A 21,134-nucleotide genomic window follows, 5' to 3' on the forward strand; every position below is an offset into this window, starting at 1 on the left:
CAGATAGGACAACATAAATATAGACCAAATGCGATAATTGATAGTTTTCACGTGCTCGTGAGCATTGGATTACGTGCTATTAATCAAGTCGCATGCCTTGAAATCCAAGGCGTTCATTACAAGTGCAAATCTGTAATACTCGCCACTCTACTTAATTGGTTCACGTACGTCTAGCAGACATCTTATAATTTTAATAAACAAGCAAAAGAATCTCTTTTTTGTACTTTCAGTGTCATTTAAAATTCTTTGCACGCACACTTGGCCTCTGCGTGTGGCCGCTGTTACAAGTATAAAATAAATCTGCAAGAATTTTTTGGACCAGTCGTAAATACACGTACTTGGTATCTCTACAAGAAAAGAAGGTACCACGTGTTCAAATATTTTATATGCGGAATAGACGTATCATGGAATTTTTTTTCACCTTCATAATTGTTTGGATTTAATTGTCGTTTTTTTAAACGTCGTAATTTGACAAATATAATCACAATCAGGAATATATTATACGAATAGATTATAAATATGATCAATTTTTTTATTTATTTTATAACATTATGTTTTTTATTTATATATTTACGACTTTTTAATTTAATTTTCGGTTTTAATTTATATTATGTTTATACGAAAATCATATTGTGAGAAATATTGAAATATCTTCACATTTCGCATATATTTGTTATTTGTAAATATTGTTATGCTTTTTGATTACTTATTGTTATTTATTAGCGATTTCTTTCCTTCTCCTTGTCTATCTTGCACACTTACGGACAATACTTGTCCTGTATTCAAAGAGAAAGTGCCAAAGCATCAAGTCATTACGTAATCCACCATAAATGATATTGTCAAGCCCAACTACTCAGTACTTGTTCTTGACGCATCATATTATTTGCCAGTCTCTAACGTATGGCTGAAAGTGACGCATCGTACTAGCAGATTGCGCGGTGTACTCGCAACAAGTCAAACGGGAAATGGAAATGGGGCCTCCAGAAAAGTAGATACGACCTCTTGCTTTTATTCCGTCCATTTAAACCGACCGGCGTTCAACGGCATCGGAAGTTTACATAATAACTTGCGTTTATAAATTAAAATTTCAAAGTGTGCCTAATATAACGTGATAAAATTCCTGCCGGATCAATAATCAGTTGAAGATCAATAAGAAGAGACGTATTACGTTAAAGCAATTTTAGTGATACACGTAGGCTCTCTATGACACTTTACTTCGAAACAGAAGAAAATAAGCAGTTTCAAAAATAATTTTAAATAGCACTAAAATCGGGACAATTTTGCGGTGCAAATGATGATTGAAGGAACAATTACATTGATATTCACTTCCCTTAATTGCAGTATCTTGTTTTAAATATATTTCAAACATAATTCGCGACAATTTACACAGATAAATAATTTTTTTTCTAATAGCGTACAGTTTGATATATCTCACTTTCTCTTCTCGTAGAGATTTGCTTAGACGGATGACATCGCGCATGCTGTAATTTAACTGATAACGATCAACTGGATTTATGCGGAACAAACATTGAATCGTCTGCTTGTTTTATCCGTGAACTTGAAAATCCATTCAGTATCATATATATAGCTGTATTATTCATCACAAACTTTGATTACGAATGTAAATTGAATTCTACGCTGCAAAATATTCCTCTGTATTCGCTTATAAATTATTCTGTCTCTCCTGCCTCGCCTCGAAAATGTCGAAATTAATTCAATCATGACTCACATTCATTGACGCAATTCCTTGCCCTCTTGCAGCGATGACAATTACAGGAAAATTTCTGCATAGATGCTGCAAGAGGGAAGGAGAGAGGAACGATCCGTCTGATTCGCATTAACCGACTAGAGGTGCAATTATGGCAATAAATTCTTTTCAGACATGAAACCATACCTTCGACTCCCGTCACGCCACTGTCGGCCGATCTTAGCCCTCTCTCCCCTACGTCGGCTTATTTCACGACATCCGAGGGAAAGGCCAGGTTCCTGACGAGATACTCGCAAGACGTCACAGCGGAGGGATTAACACGTCAGGAGGATGCGCCGGCAATTGAACCGACGAACAGCCTTGACCTTAGGCAGAAAAAGGTACAGACCAAAGTATAATTAAACTCTTGTAGAATGTGCTATAATTAACTACACGGTTGCCGGCTAAATTTGATTGATATGCAGTCGCGGGATACACGCTCGGATAATAATGATTATTCGCGGATAGGAGGATAATAAGTATCGTTTCATCAAACCTCCGCGAATATAAAATCTTATGTAAAATATAATTATCGCGCTTTCAGGAGTGTCGTCTTATCATTAAAAAGATGCATTGTTATCTAATCGTCCGTTAATCATCACCTCGTTGGTTAGATATCCTTGTGCTTTGTTGGTCTCGTGATATAAATACAGCTCATTTAGTGTCATATCTACTTATTATATTCCGAGACTATGATTTAAATGATCTTTCAGGAGGAGCTGATGATGCGTCTTGACAGGAAGCTAGTGGTCCTCAAGGCCGAGCAGGAGGCTGTAAAGGAAGAAGGTGAGGTGAACGAAGCATTAGGTGCGCGAGTAGCCACTCGCGTTTCCGCCGTGGCTCGTCCGCCGGAAGTGTCCAAGTATCGGAATCACGTAGAGGAAGTCGGTAAGATTACGAGTCTTCTTCTCGGCCTTAGCGGCAGATTGGCTCGCGCTGAGAACGCCCTTTATGGAATGCCGGCCGACCACGCGGAGAGAGTAAGTATGAAATTTCTTGCTTCCTTGCATGCTTGGTATAAACGTTCTTCCGCCGCGCCAACTAAAGTTGATCGTACATGTAAGATAGGATATTGCAATTTGATATTAGCGTTTGGTAATCAGAAAATTATGGGATATACGGAATTAAGAAAACAAAAAATCAACAAAATCTAATTTTAATTATAAATAATGATCTTTGTTCCTGATACGAATGTTAATAAATACAAAATATTATTTTATATATGAGAAATATTTATATTAAGAGATATTAAAGATATTTATATTAATTTTGTCTGTATTATTCTGTGTAGAAAATTTTGGAAAGCAAACGGGACAAGCTAATGGATCAATTGGAAGAAGCGAAAGTTCTGAAGAGTAATATCGATAAACGTAGTGTAAATGTATCAGCGATCCTAGCAAAGTACCTGAATGAGGAAGAATTTGCTGACTACCAACACTTTATCAACATGAAGGCAAAATTGATAGTGGACGGTCGCGAAATACTGGACAAAGTGAAGCTTGGCGAGGAGCAATTAACCGCGTTGAAAGAGGCAATTGACTAGTCGTAATGATGGACTTACTTACATGCTAAGTTATTATGAGATCGATTCGTGAATGACCGTACATTATCAAGTGTGAACAATAGAAAAGTCTCGCAACCTAACTCGAAAACATAGATTAATATGGGTGAAAAATTACGGGAACATATACAAAAGAGAAACGTCGTTCAAATCTAATTCAATATTGAAAATATTGAATTTCCTCGCGTAATTGTAAATGAAAAATAATGTATTTCAACAAAGAATTACAAACACATATTTATACTTTTACATGTATATAGTATCCTATAGATGATTTTGTTTCTATATCAAAATTGTTATACACAAGTTATCTATTATTGTGTTTCTAAAATCGTGTTAAATTATTGTATTAACCAAGTTTTGAAAATTTATTTAAAAACATATATATGTTCCTGCATTAAAAAATCAGAAGACAGCGGTAGATAAAAACCATCTTTAAGATGATATTATAAAGATGTTGATGACTTAATGTGTGTCATGGTCAAAATAATATTAAAACAAGTGTATAAACAAGTGTAAAATCTACTTTGCGTATAAAATAAAAAACTAGGTCATAGATTATATAAATCTAATGTTCTCATCATCCAAGTGTGGTCCCTTGAAACTAAGTGCCTAGTCTTTGTTAAGCTTGCATCGATTTTGTCGTGTTCCCTCAGTAATCCACAGAGGAAACAATATCGTTTATATATTTGTGGTATACTGAAGAAAATTATTATCAGGCGCTATGATAATTGCATAAGTTGAATGAGAAAACCAGGATAGATATTTTCTGTTTTCCTTTTTAGGAAAATTGAAATTACGCGCTAAAATGATGTTATAGCGATTGCAAAAATAAATATGTAAATATAAATACCAGAAACAATATGTATGTATGATGTAGACTTGAAAAGAAAAAGTCAGAACGTGCGTAAGCGGAAAATGAAATTCAAGAAATATAACATGTAATACAGTTCTTTTATAAGCATACATATATATATACGTACATATTTTCATGTATTAATAGCTGCCATTAATAATTTTTCATAAAACATATTTGGATATGGAATAAATTATGAATTATAAAAAATCAAAATTTTAATATATTTTCTAAAAATATATATATGTATATTGCAAAAAATTATCTTACATATATATGTATGTATGTGTATTTTTACGCGCGAATCGTTTAGAAACGCAACGATAGCACCGTGCAATGTAATTTCGGTGCATCATTCGCCTGTAGATACGCAACTATGGACGCTCGAAGATGCTAATAATCCGTTGCGTTTAAAGGACCTTTCGCGAAAGAAACGCAAGACGATGCTACTGAAGATCCAAGAGTGCACGTTACCTGTCGTTAGTATACTAATCTATCGCTCGCGAAACAAGTCGCCAGATTCTCGATCTAAGATTATTTGTGGTGCCTTCTTATATACGATGTGTGATATAAGAATAAGGAGAGTTTACGTTCTGTTTAAGCAATCGCGCGGCATTTAAATAACTCAGCGATGCAGGCAACTGGAGCAGCATTATTATATGTGTATATAATAATAAGTAGAGATTAAGCGCAAACCTATTCATACACATACACATTCTTGTGCTAACACATACACATACATACACATGTACATGTACAACGAATACTACTTTTACGTATTGTTCTCCCGGGGTTCTTATCGACCCCTATGACGCTTGTGATCTTATTTACTCTTACTATACGATTCCACCAAGGACTCTCGAAAGTACCGCGGAATAAATCGCGTGTCGTATTCGAGCCTCCATAGTGGTTTAGCGAGAAATTTTATGCCACGGTCACTTCGATAAAGAAAAAATCTCATATTTCGTCCTTTTTCCTATCTTACATTTCCGTTTGTAACTCACGCCTTTCTTCCATTATCAATTGCCCCCTCCCCGCTCGTCGCTATTCTATCGAGGGCGGAGAAGAGACTATGAACGAAATTACACGGAAGGATGGACCTCCGAATCTTTAAGCTCGGTAATGGAACATTTACCGAGGACCCAAGGATCTCGAGACGAAATCCATCCCGACCATGCCTCATGACTCAAGGAAAGAAATGTCCGATTTTATTTGTCCCCGTGCATTATAAATCCTCTTGACGTTGTGTCCATTCATAAAGCAAATCGCGGTTGATCTCAAACGCTTGATACAACTCGGATAATCGCAGACAGCACGGATACAAAGGTAGCGTGTCGCAAACCGAAATCAGATGATAATAATTGCGATGATGATAACGACGAGAAAGACTGAGTACAGGGCATAAAATTTTGCGGCATAATAGTCAGTTTCTGTTCCTCGTTTATTTCTCGATATTTGTGAATCGGCTGCGGCGAATATTGTAATCTTGCCGTTAATCGGATGTAACAGCCACCGTTATAATGTGTTTGCGAGCAGCATTACGCTATTGTGGCGGCAGTATCGAATTGTCATCTTCTTTATTTTTCCCCCTTCCCCGCCAGACGCAGCTGTTGTACATAAAAAATTAATCGAAACATGGTGCTCTGGATATGTATTTTTTACGAGAAGAAACGTTCCATTAATTCGTAAGCTATCACACATTCTAGCTCTAAAGACTATTAATATTTAACGTTCTCGCTGTATAAATATTACCATATATAATTTTACGTTTTTATGCGAAAGCAACATAATAATTACACACATTCGCGCGTCACCTGTAAGCGACGACGCTAGGTCGTTGTTAGTCTGACAATATTATCCTATACAAATGTGTACGAAATCATTACGATAATTACGGTAATTACATTTCTCAAGCTCGCTTACAATAAATAACATGTTGGAATTCATAATCGAAATGTCTCTATTTCTTTATAAATTACCTTGTTTACTAACAAGATGTTATTAAAATAAAACTATCAATCTTACACGGAAGCTTACACAGTTCAAAAAATAATTTAACTTTGCCTTCGGCAAAACTTGTGTGTTGTTAGAGTAACAAATAATAAGCTATTGCATAAAATCTTATTGTAAAATTTTTAAAAGGTATATTTAATTTATATATAAAATTTCTTGTGTGTGTCTGAATGAATGCAAAAATTTTGTGATTTAGCTCTGTAATTAATATATAGTAAATTAATTTTTGTTAGTAAATTATTTTATTACAAATTATAGTCACAATCTTAGTATCATTATTAAAATTGTTCATTAATGAAAGAATTCTAAAATTATTGAATAATTGTTTAATGATATATTAACTCTTTTTCATCATTTATTTTGCGTCATTAATTTACTTCCTCGATAGTCGGATTACTATTAGTGTTACCAGCAGCAGTTTGTCTACCATATCTTGGAAAGCTTGGTACAATTTGGCTTTCACAGAATTTTTTTATAATCGGATATCTGAAAATTGTTATATGTTTATAATGATGCATTCATTATTGTAATGAATGCATTCATCAATCGTCATAATGGCTTTTCATTATCAATGGTAGCAAATATAGGAATTCCAAGATATTTCTCAATAATAGTAGATAATAAAATGAATACCATCAAATGGGAAATATTCAATCATATGTAGAAGTAATATTTCCAAGGAAAAATATCATAAAAGATTTAAAAAAATGTTATTATTCTTTAATATTGCAATTAACATTATAATAAATTCACACACTTTTTTATTTATTATTTTTTTATTTTATAACAACATATTATATAATATCCTAAGTATATCAAAAAGAAATATAAATTTATTTAATGAATTTGCAATATAATTTTTTAATATAGTTTCGCTCTCTTTGTTTCTCTTCCCTTTTTTGATCTTCTTTCTGAACAACTATACATATAATTAATGCCGTAGTATATTTCCATAATTAATCAGTTATATCTCTTATCCGTCTATTTATAAGATATTAAATAAAGTCTTGTATACTATCTCTAAATCATTTATATGTATATATACCCTCGGATATCAATTTCGATGAAATTTTTTTCTACCATCTAAGTAGTTTTATTCCAACAAAAACTAAAAAAAAAAAAAACAACGCTAAACGTGATGTATAAATTGTCTCTCTGCATTATTTGTCATATTCAGTTATATCATTACCATAGATACGTGGAATCGAATAAAAAGTGCAAGAATATCTTTTCAGCTTCTTTCAGCTTTGTCCCGAACTCCTTCTTTGGTGCTAACGTGTTGGTGTCCATCTATTTGATAATCTTGTTACACTTTTCGCTGATGCGTTTTCGATGAGCCTCCAGTATCTTTTCCTTGACCTTCTTTTCCTCGATCGTGCTCTTCATATTAAAGCAATATGATTCTAGGTTGTTTTTAGCTGCTATTCTTTCCTTTTATTTCTCGCTCTCGGCATGATATCTTTCCGCTTCGCTCACCATTCGCTCAATATCTCCTCTGCTGAGGCGTCCCTTGTCATTGGTAATCGTTATTTTGTTCTCCTTATTCATTGATTTTTTCGTTGCGGAGACAATCAGTTGGCATCGATGTCAAATGTAACATAAGAACGAAAAAAATTTCATGGTAAAAATCACGACACCTTTCCTCCTCGCTCAGTCTCCCTCTTTCAACTATACCGGCCGTTTGCCCTTTCGATTTCTTTCATTCTCCCCTTCGACTTCGTTCCGTTTGCCGACCGCCAGCATCCGGATGCTTATCCGAACAGTCTGACAATTCCAATAGAGCCCCTTCCGATTCGTGCGCCGATGGCAACGGGTAGAAAGGAATCTCGAGACATGGGAGAATCGTCCTCTGCCTCCGCTCTTATCCTTTGAGCCGAGCTATACATTCTCTCTCTCGAGGATCCTTTTTTTCTCATTTTTTCTTTTTTTTATTACAAGACTCGCATCTTGGTACAGTTCATTCCGGAGCCTATTGCCCCGTAGGATTGTTTTCTTATCTCCGACGTCGATCGTCGGAAACGACGTTATTAGCGGTTTGAGCCCTGAAGGCTCTCTCTTTTAATTACTGATCGGTGATCATTAAAGCAGTCAACTGCAGTAAAGAAGGCGCTGCAGAGAGTCTTGACAAGAAAGCAACTGTTCCTTTGAGGACAACAACAAAAAAGTTACGCCAATAGGAATAATTAAATTCGAGTCTTAAGCGCAATTAAATACCTAGTTATATATTATGTGTCTCGCTTATACTTGGCCATTAAAATTACAACACTCTATATATATAAGAAAATTGAAGGATTTATTGCAATATAATAATAAATATTCTTTAAATATCAAACTTTTCAAATTGGTCGCCACTGCCTTGACAAAGTTACAATGATCCATCATTAGAAATAAAATATAAGAAGCATTGTAGTTTACTTCTAAATATTAAATATTATAAGTATTAATAGTTGTAAAATTTATTTAAAGAAATCCTGAGAGAATATATTCCAAAATAAACGAAGAATGTCGAACTTCGTCAACAAGCAAGAGGGAAATTAATTACAAACAAATTTATTTAATTTTTTTATAATTATTAAATTGTCAAGTTATATGCAATGTCCATGATGACAAAAACTCACGAAGTAAGCATGGTGAGAATAATCTTTTTCATTTTTCTTTCTTTAATTTTCTTCTTCTACTTTATTTTTTTCACAAACTGTCAAAACTGTCTCGTGATTTGATAGTTGCAAATTACACGAATGAAGCGAGAACAAGCGCAACAGCTAATCAGCATCACGGAACGCAGACAAAAATAGACTTTGAGACTTTCAAATATCGATATAACATGCCTTTTTTTGAAAACGATTAAAAAACAAACGAAAAAGAATACTTTTATAAAAATTAAATCACATAATGCCTTCTTGCTTTTTATATTTTCCAGTATTTATATATTTTTCAATTATTTCTAAATTGCGATATTTGACTTTGCCATATTCGAAATTTATTTCGATCTCATCCTTCGATCCCTCGTGATAGATCCCAAGAGAGCTCGAACTTTCCTAAAAAATTATTTTTTTTTGTCTTTGGTCATTCCTTTTCTCTTTTCCCTTTTTCGAATAAACTTGTATCAGCACGTCCGATTGATTGTCAGAGTATGTGGTAAATATCTGCGTTTGTTTCGTCAGGATAGTCGTATTGCGTCTGATGAGAGCTGTCATTACATCACTGGCCGTTTCTAGCCAAGCGATAGAGAAACCACGTCGAACAATAACAAATCTTGTATGGCCTCGGACTGATCATTATGTAAAATGGCAGCCTGTCGCATCGTAGGCTACAGCTTCGTTCGGCCTTATAGATTTATTTAATTCCTTGTCATTAAAGAAATCCTAAAGGAACGATCAAAAATTAAGTATCATCGGTTCTCGGAATTTTATCGAATAAAAATATATCTTGTTTCTCTACAGTTACGATGGGAATAGCAGGAGTGTCTGTTGATTTTGTCATCTAGCTCATTAATGCTGTAACGAACACCTGGGGACTAGCCTCGTGTTTTCTTTGCGCGTGCCACCCCTACAACTTTTCTCCGTGTAGCAGGACAGAAAAGAGAATGGCAGTAGCGCATGGAAATTGAATCGAATTTTAATGTGTTTTGTCACCGAATATAAGCACTTGATATTATCCTGGCTTTCATCGCAGGAAATTGAGTCAACAAATGTTAATTTGCCTGATTAAATGGGGAATTGTTTTCAATACGTTATATCTGTGAAATATCCGTGCCGATATGTCAAAGTAAAGACAAGATAATGACATGAAAATTAACTTGTAGAAACTTTTGAATGCGTGGCATCTTTGTTGATTTACCGACAAGAACTATATCCCCTGGATCTTTGTCTTATCCATCTTAGCATCCCATAACACCTTTTCCACTGGGCTCTAGAGTGCTTTTAAAGAGATGTTGGTTTAATTCCTCGAAACGAGCACGCATGAGCGAGGTGTAAAAGTCGATGGCATCCAACAAAGCATCGATTTCGAGACTGGCCTGCGTGAAAAAAGGATAGCGTCCTCTTGGCAAGCTTGCAAGCAATTCTCGATTCGAACAGCTCGTTTATTCTTCATCAGATCTTTCTCGTATTTTCTCGCAAACTCTTGCGCAAAATGTGCGACAGACGGTTATCGAAATCTTCTCCGCCGAGATGAGTATCACCGGCTGTTGCTTTAACCTTTCAAAATATTGTTGATAATAATAAAAAATAAATATTAAAGAGAGTAGAAAAAAATCATAAAATGTGTTAACTCAAAAACTTATATACTTGATGTAAATTATTTTTTAGAAAGAAGAAATGATAAGTTATTACACATATATTGTTAATGCTAAATTATTGTAACGTAAGCATTTTATATTAATAAGCAATTAATTGAAATTAAACAAAATATATAATTTTAATATTTCATTATTTAATATTTCATTGTTTTTTAATGTTTCATTGTTATTATTGTAAATATTTTATACAATATGCATTTATGACAATTATAAGTCATAAAAAAAGTCATTTTGAAATATGTGGATTATTTTCTTATCCACATATCTGAACTGGGCACGCAAACTTCAAATATATCATTATCGATAGTCAGTATTGATACGTATTGACTGAAAGAACCGCTGCCGAGATCGAAGATCAGAACATTCCGTTTACCGTGACTCTTCTTTTTGTCAAGTCCATAAGGGATGGCGGCTGCGGTCAGCTCGTTAATGATCCTCGGGACATTCAGGGCGGCAATAGAGCCCGTGTCCTGACATTGAGAGTCATTGAAATACGCCGGGACCGTGATCACGACGTCCCTGATGACCGTGCCCAAGTAAGCTTCCGTAGTTTCCTTCATCTTTGCCGAAATCATTGAGGAGATCTCTTCGGGGAAAAAAGATTTCACTTCGCCCTTGTAATAATACGCAACGAGTAATTAATGGAGCGGCGCGAAGATGAAAAACATTTACCCGGATGAAACTTATGAAGGAAGGAACGTGCTTAATCAGTTTAACCGACTTGGTTCTCCACGCGTGGCAGGTATTTTTTTTTCTTTTTCATTAAACGTATATCAGACGGAGGGTTCCTTTTCTCTGCCATTTATTTACGTAATTAATTGTGCGCTCATTTTATGTTGTAGTCGGATTTTCGGTTTGATAATTTCAAATGGCTTCATGTCAGATTGCTCGGATGGATCTTTAAATCATTTCTTTTTTCTTCCTTAAAACTATTTTATTAAATGTAAACTAAAACATATTTATTATTTTTATAAAATAAGAATTTTTTAATATAAATTAATTTATATGAAAAGATTGTCAGCCTTTTTATTGCGCTTTTTAAGATTAAACATTTTCTATTACAATATTGATCGAATAAATTGTGATAAGATATAGTCACCTAATCGAAGGCGAACGAATTCAACTAAGACAACCACTTTGAAAGGAAACGGTTGTGGCTATTATCAACATCATAAACAGAATCTGTTACGGCGCACTAGCCATATTCCAGGTCCGTATACGAGCAATAGTAGATTTCGAAACGGCTAGTCGATTTGGCGGCGCCGAAACGAGTGCGTTACCGATTTCAACGGCAATTCCAATGATTCCTTCTTCTCTCACTCTAACAATGGCAAAATATCGGAAATGCGAGCAGAAATAAAACCAAAAGTCGGATATATCGCTTTCGCCAGTAACATTGCCAAATCGCTTGATTTCGACACTGCCGTTAAAATTCCAACCGGAGTCTGTTGTCACGGTTACGCGCGATTATTAGTCTATCGAAATGTTCGTGCAATTTATGCAAAAGTCGAGGATTCCAATCGACGCGAATCTATAGTGGAACGACTGCGCGAACTCATCGAAAATTGTATTGATGGGATGGCTATTTGATTCTTTGCTGCGTCACCAATCAACCATTCGATGTCTGCGACGTACGATTCTCCTGATCATTGGTGACGATCTCCATCTTGCCATGACGAAAGACCAGATCGATACTGATCGCCGACGCTGTCATTGCTGAACCGAACCTGAAATTTTGGAGGCAGCGATATGGATTTGATCGTTGAATCGCAGTTCCGTTGTTTCGTAACATCCCCGGCGTTGTCTATTGTCCTGTCAATTTCGGGCCTTCGCCATTCCAAGCGTCATAATTACAGCAGTGAATTATGTAGAAACTGAAGGCCGATTACGCCAACATTAGCACTTATTATGATGTTAAATTCATTTACATTGCAGATAAGATATGCAGATTATTAAAAAAAAATATTAATTACAGAAATAATAGTAAAGTAATAAATAGTTAAAAAATAAAATATATTCAATTATTTTATATGCATATTATACGCATATTATACATATGCATATATGTATAATATATGTACATATAGTTTTATATCATGTATATATGTGTAGATACATATTTTTACATATACAATATAGAATACACAGAAAAAAATTCTCAATTATTAATTAAAAACAATATAAAAATTTTTAACTACTATCTTTATAGTATAAATTCAGTTTTCTGATTCGATATTCGAGATATCGAATACTTGAGACCATGTATTAATTTTGCAACGCTACTCACGTTACTATTATTATTGTATTTAATTCCACACGTTAATTACTGACAATATTTTAATTATTAAACATTCAATTAACGATTAATGTAGACACAGAGGATTGATTAAAATGTTGATTGCCGTATGGGCGATCAATTATAAGGTATTTTATGTAGCAGGAAGTGGGGCGAAGTGATATAAAAATGCAAGTGCTTAATTGTATAACAATTTATAATCCAATTTATAATAATTTAAAATCCTGCTCCAAACGATAATTTTGAAAACGAACAGTAAGTTGATGTGAATCATACATAAATTCGACACGTGACACGTTGACTCCCTCGCTATCATATAATCTGAAGAGGGTTGAATGCGTTCGTGAATCGAATGACGAATGAAGGGCGGCAATCATACAGTCTATCCCTTTTATGATGTCATAATAAAGTTCCGATATAACTCAACTATTTTCTCCTACTCTTAGTAATGACGAGATCTTAGGACTTCTCTCCCTCTTTCTCATCTTCGCTATTGCTATAATTTCTGCAACTTAATACGAGAGAAAAATAAAATCATGCCAAAATTGATATATATTAATTTCTCTGATATAAATATATTATATTATACAAATAATAGGTTGCATTTTGCGAGATGCACTGTCTATTAAAAAAAATTATTATAAATATAAAATTGAGATCTGTGTGATAGAGAGTTTATGTAGAATAGATCTTTGTGATATTTACTTATTAACAAATGTTACTTTTTGTTCATTTCAATTTTCTAAAGATTCTCTTATATCACAAGATTACAAATTCAAGTCCTGAATATTTCAGATAAGAAACCAATCATGACAAATTCAAAGATTAAAATTTAGCAAATTTTGGTAAAAGTGTTCTTTGTGAATATTAAAAGCTATTTGAACGCAAATGATAATATATTCTGCGCTCAGAAAAATTGGCATGACTTTGTTACTTCTTACCTTGAATGCTAAGACGAAGGACGATCGATTATCGCTTAACCGAGTTAATTCGGGGACGTGTATCGTGCTTACGTTCAGGATGCAAGTACATAGACACGTACGCCAAGAGGTCCGCCCTAAACTAGTACCGTTGCACGGTACAGAGGAGGTTTTAACGAGATACCCCCCAAGACGATAAATTCAGCTACGTGGAAAACAATGAATGGTTTTATGGAGTGCGCTCTTAATAATTCGCTTACTCCGATGCGACGTCAGCATGTGAGACGCGAATGAAACGACACGAGAGATAAAAAGATCAAAAGAGAGAAGATGGATGTGTGGCATAAAAACAGCAAGCGAAAGTGTCTGATAAGTCTCGTCCCGGGGAGAATGCGAGGTACAGGACATCGGGAGCGACAGAGAGAGAGTCGAACTAAATATCGAGATTGAATCGAGGGGGTCCAGCTCTCGTAAATATGTCGCCAGGCCGGTAAACAAGGGGGCACAAAGCTTGTACAAACCGCATTTCCGCGTACATAGTCACCGTGGAAGCGGAAGCGGTCGATGGCGGTCGTGGTCGGGATTTAAGTCCGGGAAATTTATCGTTCTGCGAGAAAACGGACAGAAACGACGAAAGAGATGATGTGGTGTATTGAACACTGCGTGTGTTGGTGAGAGAGGAATAGAAGAAAATGCGGTGGAAGAATAGGGGAAAAAGGAAAAAAAAGCGATAGATTAAAAAATGAGAAACCCTGGCGAGTAATCCAAAACTAGTCCCCTCGAAGCCGGTTCCTTTTTCCGATTTTTGGCCACGATTCAACGGCCGATTTCGCGAGTCTCTGCTTGCTTGTTGATTTCGTGATCTACCATGCCCATTTTCGAGTAAGTTTTCACAAATAAAGGCCTTTGAGTTGAACTAGCAATCATTAAATAATTTTTCAATACAATAGGACATAATATATTAGATATGTATATGCATGTGTGTAATTTAAGATTATTCGGCTCATTAATTATGTTCAAGCAAATCAGACATTTTATTATAATTTGTTGGAGACTATTTAAAACTTTACAGCTAAAACAGTATATACTTTTTTTATAGAACAATTGTAAAGATAAAACACTCTAAAAGTTTTCTTGTGTTGAATAATTCTTCCTGACAAATCAAAATATTATGGAAACCATAAAACAAGTCGCTTGTTTCATAAGAAAACATTATATATAAATTGTATTTGAATGACACAATTTATGATTAATTAAGCAAATCACCAAAAGATTAAATATTAATAAAATAAAAATAAAGGATATAACTATTTACTTTATAAATGTATGTCAAAGATATTAATCGAACTAGCAATTTTCGATTAAACTTGCACTATTAGAAGCAAAAAAAATACCATGCATTTTCAAAAATAAATTGATCAAATATTGTTCAGCGCGATAAGAAGCTTAGCAAATCGCGCGCGTTGTGTTCAATATGATGGTCGCGCGAGACCGAAGCGCGATATAAATTCTGAAACGCTTACAGTTATTGCAGATCCAATGTAATATCCACTCGAACATTGCAGGCGGTTTACGCGGTAATTCGCCGATGACAACGTCGCGATAAAATGAAATCGGTCTACGGCCTTTATAATGGACTTTTTCTTCTTTTCTTTTAGGCTTGCCAGGTCCGATAGTCGCAACCGTTACTGTCTCCCGCCGTTCTTCCTGAAGAAAATCGACCGGAAGCTGCGAATAAGATAAAGTGAATGCGACATGATTTTCCCAACACAAAACCGCAGATCCATTCCCAGTGCTCTATCCCATTTTCGGCGCCGTATTCTCCGAGGAAATGTAACTCGGTTCGCAAAATAAGCCGAGTTGACGTTACATCTCACTTTATCGTGCATTCGAATCAAGTGTCGGCCTTTAAAACGACAAATATGCGATAGCATATCTAATACGATATTCATGAAATCCGATGTGGTTCTCAATGAGATAGCTCATGTTTTGAAACATGAACGAAAGCAACGAGCGTCTGCGCGAATTGAGTGCGCCCTTTTTTCTATCTCTCTAGATTTCTTTCCTTTTTTTTTCTTTTTTCTGGTTTTTTTAAATTAAAACATTACAAAGCGCGCGCTATTTAGTTCCTTTTACAGATAATATAATCTGAGAAAAAATATATATATATGTATATATGTGTGTAATTAATTATAATATAATTATATTATATATATAAATATATTTAAATATATAATTATGTATTTAGATACACATTACATATAATAGTGCAAGTCTATTGGCTTCTTTGATATATGTTATTAAATAGATTATACAATGTTCTCTCTCTATGTATAATTTTATATATGATTATATATGGGCAATTTTTCTTTTTTCTTCAAATTAAATTAAAAAAAACTGATGCAAAAGATATTCTTTATTCTTATATTTCTTTATCTTTAAATATTCGAACATCATAACTGTTGAAAAATAAAAAGATAAATAATTTTATTTAAATACTACTTGACATTTTTGTTAAAAAGGATCCACATCCATATCTACAATATGACTTTATAATCTGTTATTAAAAGAACAACAGATGGTTTTAAAATAATCTGCATATATAAAAGGAAAGCACGATTGTTAAATATGTCCCGATAAAATCATACAAATACACAATGTAAAATAATCTTGCTTTTAAATACAAAATTTTAGCCGTTTTTAGAGTCGAAAATATCATAATTATATAATTCTTAATAAATAATTATGCAACAATTATAAATTAATTATATACATATATAATATATTAAATAACATATTAAAAGTTAATAATATATTAAAGGTTATACGTTTTGTAAAATATTTTATTTAAAGGAATCTTGAATATATTCCAAAAGAAAAAAAATTCATCAACGTAGCAAAAAGGTAATTAAACAAATTTATTTAATTTTTTTATTATTATTGATTTGTCAAACTATATGCGATTTCTTCAATGACAGCTTTGAAGTAAGCACGGCGAGAATAATATTTTTCACTTTTCTTTCTTTAATTTTACTTTTTTCATAAACTGTCAAAAATCATAATTTGACAGTTGCAAATAACACGAGTGAAGCAATCGCAACAAGTGTATAAAGCACAAACGCAACAGCTAATCATGGAAAAAAGGAATTCGCAAAGGATTCGAATTTAGCTATATCATAATGATTTAAATTATATCTTTAAGATAAAATTATAGTTGTGTATACTATTCAAAAAGTAATTTATCACTTGATAATCATGATTGATAACTATTTATTTTGAGAAATACGGGATGCTAATGACTAAAATTTTTTAATGAGATGATCGATAAATTATTTATACGCATCTATGTGTGTGTGCTTTTTTATATGTCTACTTATCACATCATCGCGATATAATAAAAATTTTTAATTAAAGTATTTTAAAAAGCGAATACAGGTTCGACTTGTGTATGTATGCATCACACACAGCGTATATCATGTCAGTTATTTCACGAGTATGACAATTGATCGATAAGTATCGCATTGCATTCTTCAGGGAGTCTCTCTGTCACCATTGTCTCTCTTTTTCTCCCTTTCTCTCTTAGTTCTTTACAAGTATATACACTTTGCACATATATCGTACTGAAAACGCATAATGCATTCATGTGTATCGATCGAAGCACGTATAAATTTCACCAGATATTGGTTACATTGTCAATAACATTATGCGAGAACGCAGAAAGGAAAACGACGAATAAAAATTAAAGCGAGCTCTTCAACAAAGTAATGTATCATAAGGAAAAAAGCAGAGTCCTTGCTTTTGATCAAAGCTCCAGAAATCAAGAAAGCGATTAAGCTGCTGATAGTAATCCCGACTGTAAAACAAATTGCTTCATACACGCGCATAATTGTACATTCAACGAATCTGTTTCATTAAGTTCATTCGCGAAATGAAAGTATAATGGCTGTCGTTTACAGACGCGCAGCTATCTGCCTGCACGCAATCCGGCCGCTATAGTTAATCGCTCTTGTGCAGGAGAGAGGCATTTATTATATTCCGTAAGCTTTGCGAATAAATTGAAGCTCATCAAGAGTCCGGGGACAGCAAAGTCCGCGCGACTCCCTTATTAACTCGCTTCAGCAGTCATCTCGCGATAAATGAAAACACTGTCGGATATATCTACCTGCACCGAGATTATGCGATGAACCGACGCTTTCGCTCCTCGCGCTCTCAAAGAAACTTTAATTTCTCGAGCGTAACGTATGTGTCTCGAAGAAACATGTCAGCGGTTCGGGAGGAGAAACGAGGTACCGTTAACGAGAGATGCGCCCGAATAAGCTCCAACTCCTGGTGGTCGGGTTCTTGCGATCCGCGAGCGTATCGACGCGATGGCGTGGCACGGCAGCCGAATCCTTGAGACGTGAGGAAGCATGCCGCGCCATTAATTTATGCATAGAGTGCCGATACTCGCGCGAGCACGTTCTCCGCGGCGGTGGCTTAATGGAGCATCGGTTATCGGCGAAATTTCCAATAAAGAGATTCGAGGCACTCCGCGTCCGCCTCGGGTGGATTCCTAAGGTGCTGAGCGCGACGTGCGCGCACGTATGTATCTTTCGGGGACAGTCTTTTACTCTGCGTACCGCCATCGGCCAGCGGGGATAATGTAATGCGCCAATAAAAATGCAAAGTGCGATGCTACTTTTGGGATTGCCGGGAGAGACTGTGCGGTCGCACATGCAGTTGAACAAGCCCGTGCACACGTATAAGGCGGTATTTCCTACGAGCCAGGAGAGAAGCTCAAAGCTGCGCATTTGGATTGAATCTTCGAGAGACGTTCGCGAGAGTGGCTCGGAAATAAGCATCGCACAAGTGTCACGAAAGTCTGCCCTATCACCTCGTCGCATTCATGGAAAATCAACGTGGATGAAAAAGGCAGGTTGCAGATTTAAGAGATCAGAATAATGTATCAATTTCAACAATGAGTAATAATAAATGAAATAAATTGTATCTTGTTAAATAATTAGAAAAAGAATTGTTCGAATGTGTCGGTCATATGTGCTCCAATCGAAAAATTTGTCGTTATAAATATTTATGGCACGCATTTTTATAATCTAAAGAGATATATATTTATATAAATGTTACTATATAAAAATTCAAAAGAGTATAAATCTTTAAATTTATAAGACAATGACACATAATTGTGATTAATCGATTTAACAATTTGCAAAAATTAAAGAGAATTTATTCATCGATTATGAGATTTGAATCGTCTACGCATTTTTATTTCCGCGGTAAAGACGAGGAATGAGAAAAGCAAGAGTCTAGACTGAAAGGGAGAAATTAAGGGATCGTAGTTGCATTCTCATCGAGCCGTCTGCGGCAACCAGACTCATTAAATATGGTGAACAAGAACGCTGGCAATAGAATGTCCAACTGTCGGCTTTATATTCGCGATGTAAAAATGTCTCGGAGAGACATTATAAGCACAAAAGAATGCGATTAATATTACCTGTATACGCGTTTGCGGAGAGGCTGTCATACTTGTCAGCTAACTATGCACGCACGATTGCGTACTATCAACTCGCGCGGATCAGAAGCCGTGGCATAGCTGCATGAATTAAAGCAATTATCGGTCCTGGCGTTTCCTCGCCGCTCAGGAATTCGCGCGCGTTCCACTCTTACATTATTATTCCGCTATCATTCCGATATAACGAAGCACGCGCGAAGAAAAGCAAAAACGCCGCGATTAAGAGAACGACGCCGACGAGCGAGATTCTCGACAAGAAGATTCCCGAAGCGCGTTACCTACTCACGGCTGTTTGAGATGAATGCAAAATGGCGAGTTTTTTCATATTAACCGCGTTACTCATCTTAGTCTTTAATTAATGTTGATTGAAAGCGAAGATTCTGATTTTGCCTTGAAAAAACCGTGCAAAAATATCGTACCATGCTGAGAATTTCTTTTCTCGAAATAATCATTTTCACTTTCAATTTTTCAGTGCACTAATTTTATTTATTTTATTTATAATGACGCATTAATAAAAATTATTACTAAGGAAAGAAATAGCTTTTCATCTTTAAAATAGAATCAAATGGCACAAAGGGAATATATAAAAAATATAATAACAATATATATAATATTTAGGAATTTTTTCCCAAGCAAAGAAAAAGAAATTGAAATTTCTTTTCAAATACGCGAAATTACGAGATGTTTATTACGCTTTAAAAATGCACTAACGATTCGCCGCAGAAGCACTAAAAAGCTTTATGCGGGATGCTGGTTATTCAACATTTGTTCAATACTGTTGCGAGAAATCATCGGGAACATTATTGCTGGCTTGCTTAGAAGGACCTCTTTAAGTTCATTCGCATCGCCTGATTACAGGATTATCCCGTCCTGCCGTCTGCGCGGGACATGGGATTTATAACTTTAATGTCGGCAATAGAATAGCATTACCTCTCCTTTTTCTCTCTTTCCCTCCCGCCAGCGGGGTTAAACCGCGCGCGTTTCTATCCGCGAAAATAATCGAGATTTATAAACCGTCGCGATCGCGGCGAGTTCCGACGAATGATGGAAAGTCAATCGTACCCAGAAGCCGCGAACGGTTTCTTCATACGCCGCAGAAAGCACGTACGTTTTATTTTTGCTCGATGCGATCGTCATACCAGGACCATAACGGAAAATGTAATCGACCACTTATCATCAACCAATCGAGTTTTATATGCAGACGACAGGTTGCGATAGTCGACGCAATTGTACGGTTAGAATGCGGTTCTACCTAATCGATCACCTAAGAAAGTTGTCTATTTGCATCGCTCATTAGATCGTTAAATCGCACCAAACGGGTCGTCTGATAATTTATTTCTATTTCAACTCGGTTCTCTATCTTTAATAAACCGAAATAAAAATTGGAGCAAACCTATTCTTATTCGCATTTGACAGATACAACCGTTAAATATTTATCGCAGTGTAAATTAGAATAAAATGAAACCACGGTGGATAAACCGAGAATAAATTTATCTCGCGATATAAAGTCGTCTCGTACACCTTTTCAAGCGACAATTGACAAACGACGATTAACGTACCGCATTGTGTCGCGTAATTAAAGGCCGCGGTACCATTCAAAGTAGCACAGTGCCCTTTACTATGTCGTAGCACCAATCTTCGCGTATCGCGGAATAGCTAAAGCGCAGCTGCGTTCGTCTTGAGCGATTCGAATTACGTTAATTAACGAGACGAAGTTACAAAGCGAAAGGAGAGTTTCCGCATCGAGACTCGCGGTAACAATTCGCGCCGCAGAAGCTACCACCGCTGCCAACTCGCGCGATTCTGTCCAGTTTCCGGGTATTGCCAACTTACATACGTACGCACCTATACGTACCTACGTAGAAATACGCGCGAGAGTTCACATGATTCATCTCATTACAGAGAAACCAGATCCCCCGGCACAATGCGCCGTTG

The 21,134-nt window shown here is 35.4% G+C and overlaps 2 protein-coding genes and 1 long non-coding RNA gene across 8 annotated transcripts in view; 1 reads left to right on the forward strand and 2 right to left on the reverse strand.

Annotated features, from left to right (window-relative positions):
• Shrm (shroom) overlaps positions 1-6,113 on the forward strand; it is a 161,303-nt gene extending 155,190 nt beyond the window's left edge. For all 4 annotated transcript variants that reach the window (XM_083091868.1, XM_083091869.1, XM_083091870.1 and 1 more), the window contains 3 exons: positions 1,881-2,088; positions 2,461-2,727; positions 3,039-6,113. In XM_083091868.1, coding sequence (XP_082947994.1) covers positions 1,881-2,088; positions 2,461-2,727; positions 3,039-3,290 — 727 coding nt within the window. In that variant the 3' untranslated portion in view covers positions 3,291-6,113. The remainder of the gene's footprint in view (positions 1-1,880; positions 2,089-2,460; positions 2,728-3,038) is intronic.
• The window catches only part of LOC145967215 (uncharacterized), a 66,947-nt gene continuing 47,154 nt past the window's right edge, over positions 1,342-21,134 (reverse strand). Inside the window, exons 3-4 of one of the 2 annotated variants that reach the window (XR_014437311.1) lie at positions 1,730-2,788; positions 1,342-1,633 (exon numbers count right to left, since the gene is read on the reverse strand). This is a non-coding gene — a long non-coding RNA (uncharacterized LOC145967215). Of the gene's footprint in view, positions 2,789-21,134 lie in introns of both variants that reach the window. The other variant, XR_014437310.1, reaches the window with a different exon arrangement.
• LOC145966815 (heat shock 70 kDa protein-like) lies at positions 8,434-12,354 on the reverse strand. 2 transcript variants are annotated; one of them, XR_014437175.1, is made up of 4 exons: positions 11,577-12,354; positions 10,851-11,406; positions 9,977-10,376; positions 8,434-9,880 (listed from the first exon to the last, which is right to left on the reverse strand). XR_014437175.1 is itself a non-coding variant. In XM_083091193.1 (3 exons), exons 2-3 carry the CDS (start codon positions 11,050-11,052, stop codon positions 10,372-10,374), a joined length of 207 nt encoding a protein of 68 aa, XP_082947319.1. In that variant the 5' UTR covers positions 11,053-11,406; positions 11,577-12,354; the 3' UTR covers positions 8,435-10,371. The 2 variants fall into 2 exon arrangements, 1 of the variants encoding a protein (XP_082947319.1); XM_083091193.1 differs by having other exon boundaries at positions 8,435-10,376.

This window comes from Camponotus vicinus, unplaced genomic scaffold (genome assembly GCF_025532165.1).
Source record: "Camponotus vicinus isolate PSW18456_S1 unplaced genomic scaffold, iyCamVici1.0 SCAF_2, whole genome shotgun sequence".
In the NCBI taxonomy this organism is placed as follows: domain Eukaryota; kingdom Metazoa; phylum Arthropoda; class Insecta; order Hymenoptera; family Formicidae; genus Camponotus; species Camponotus vicinus.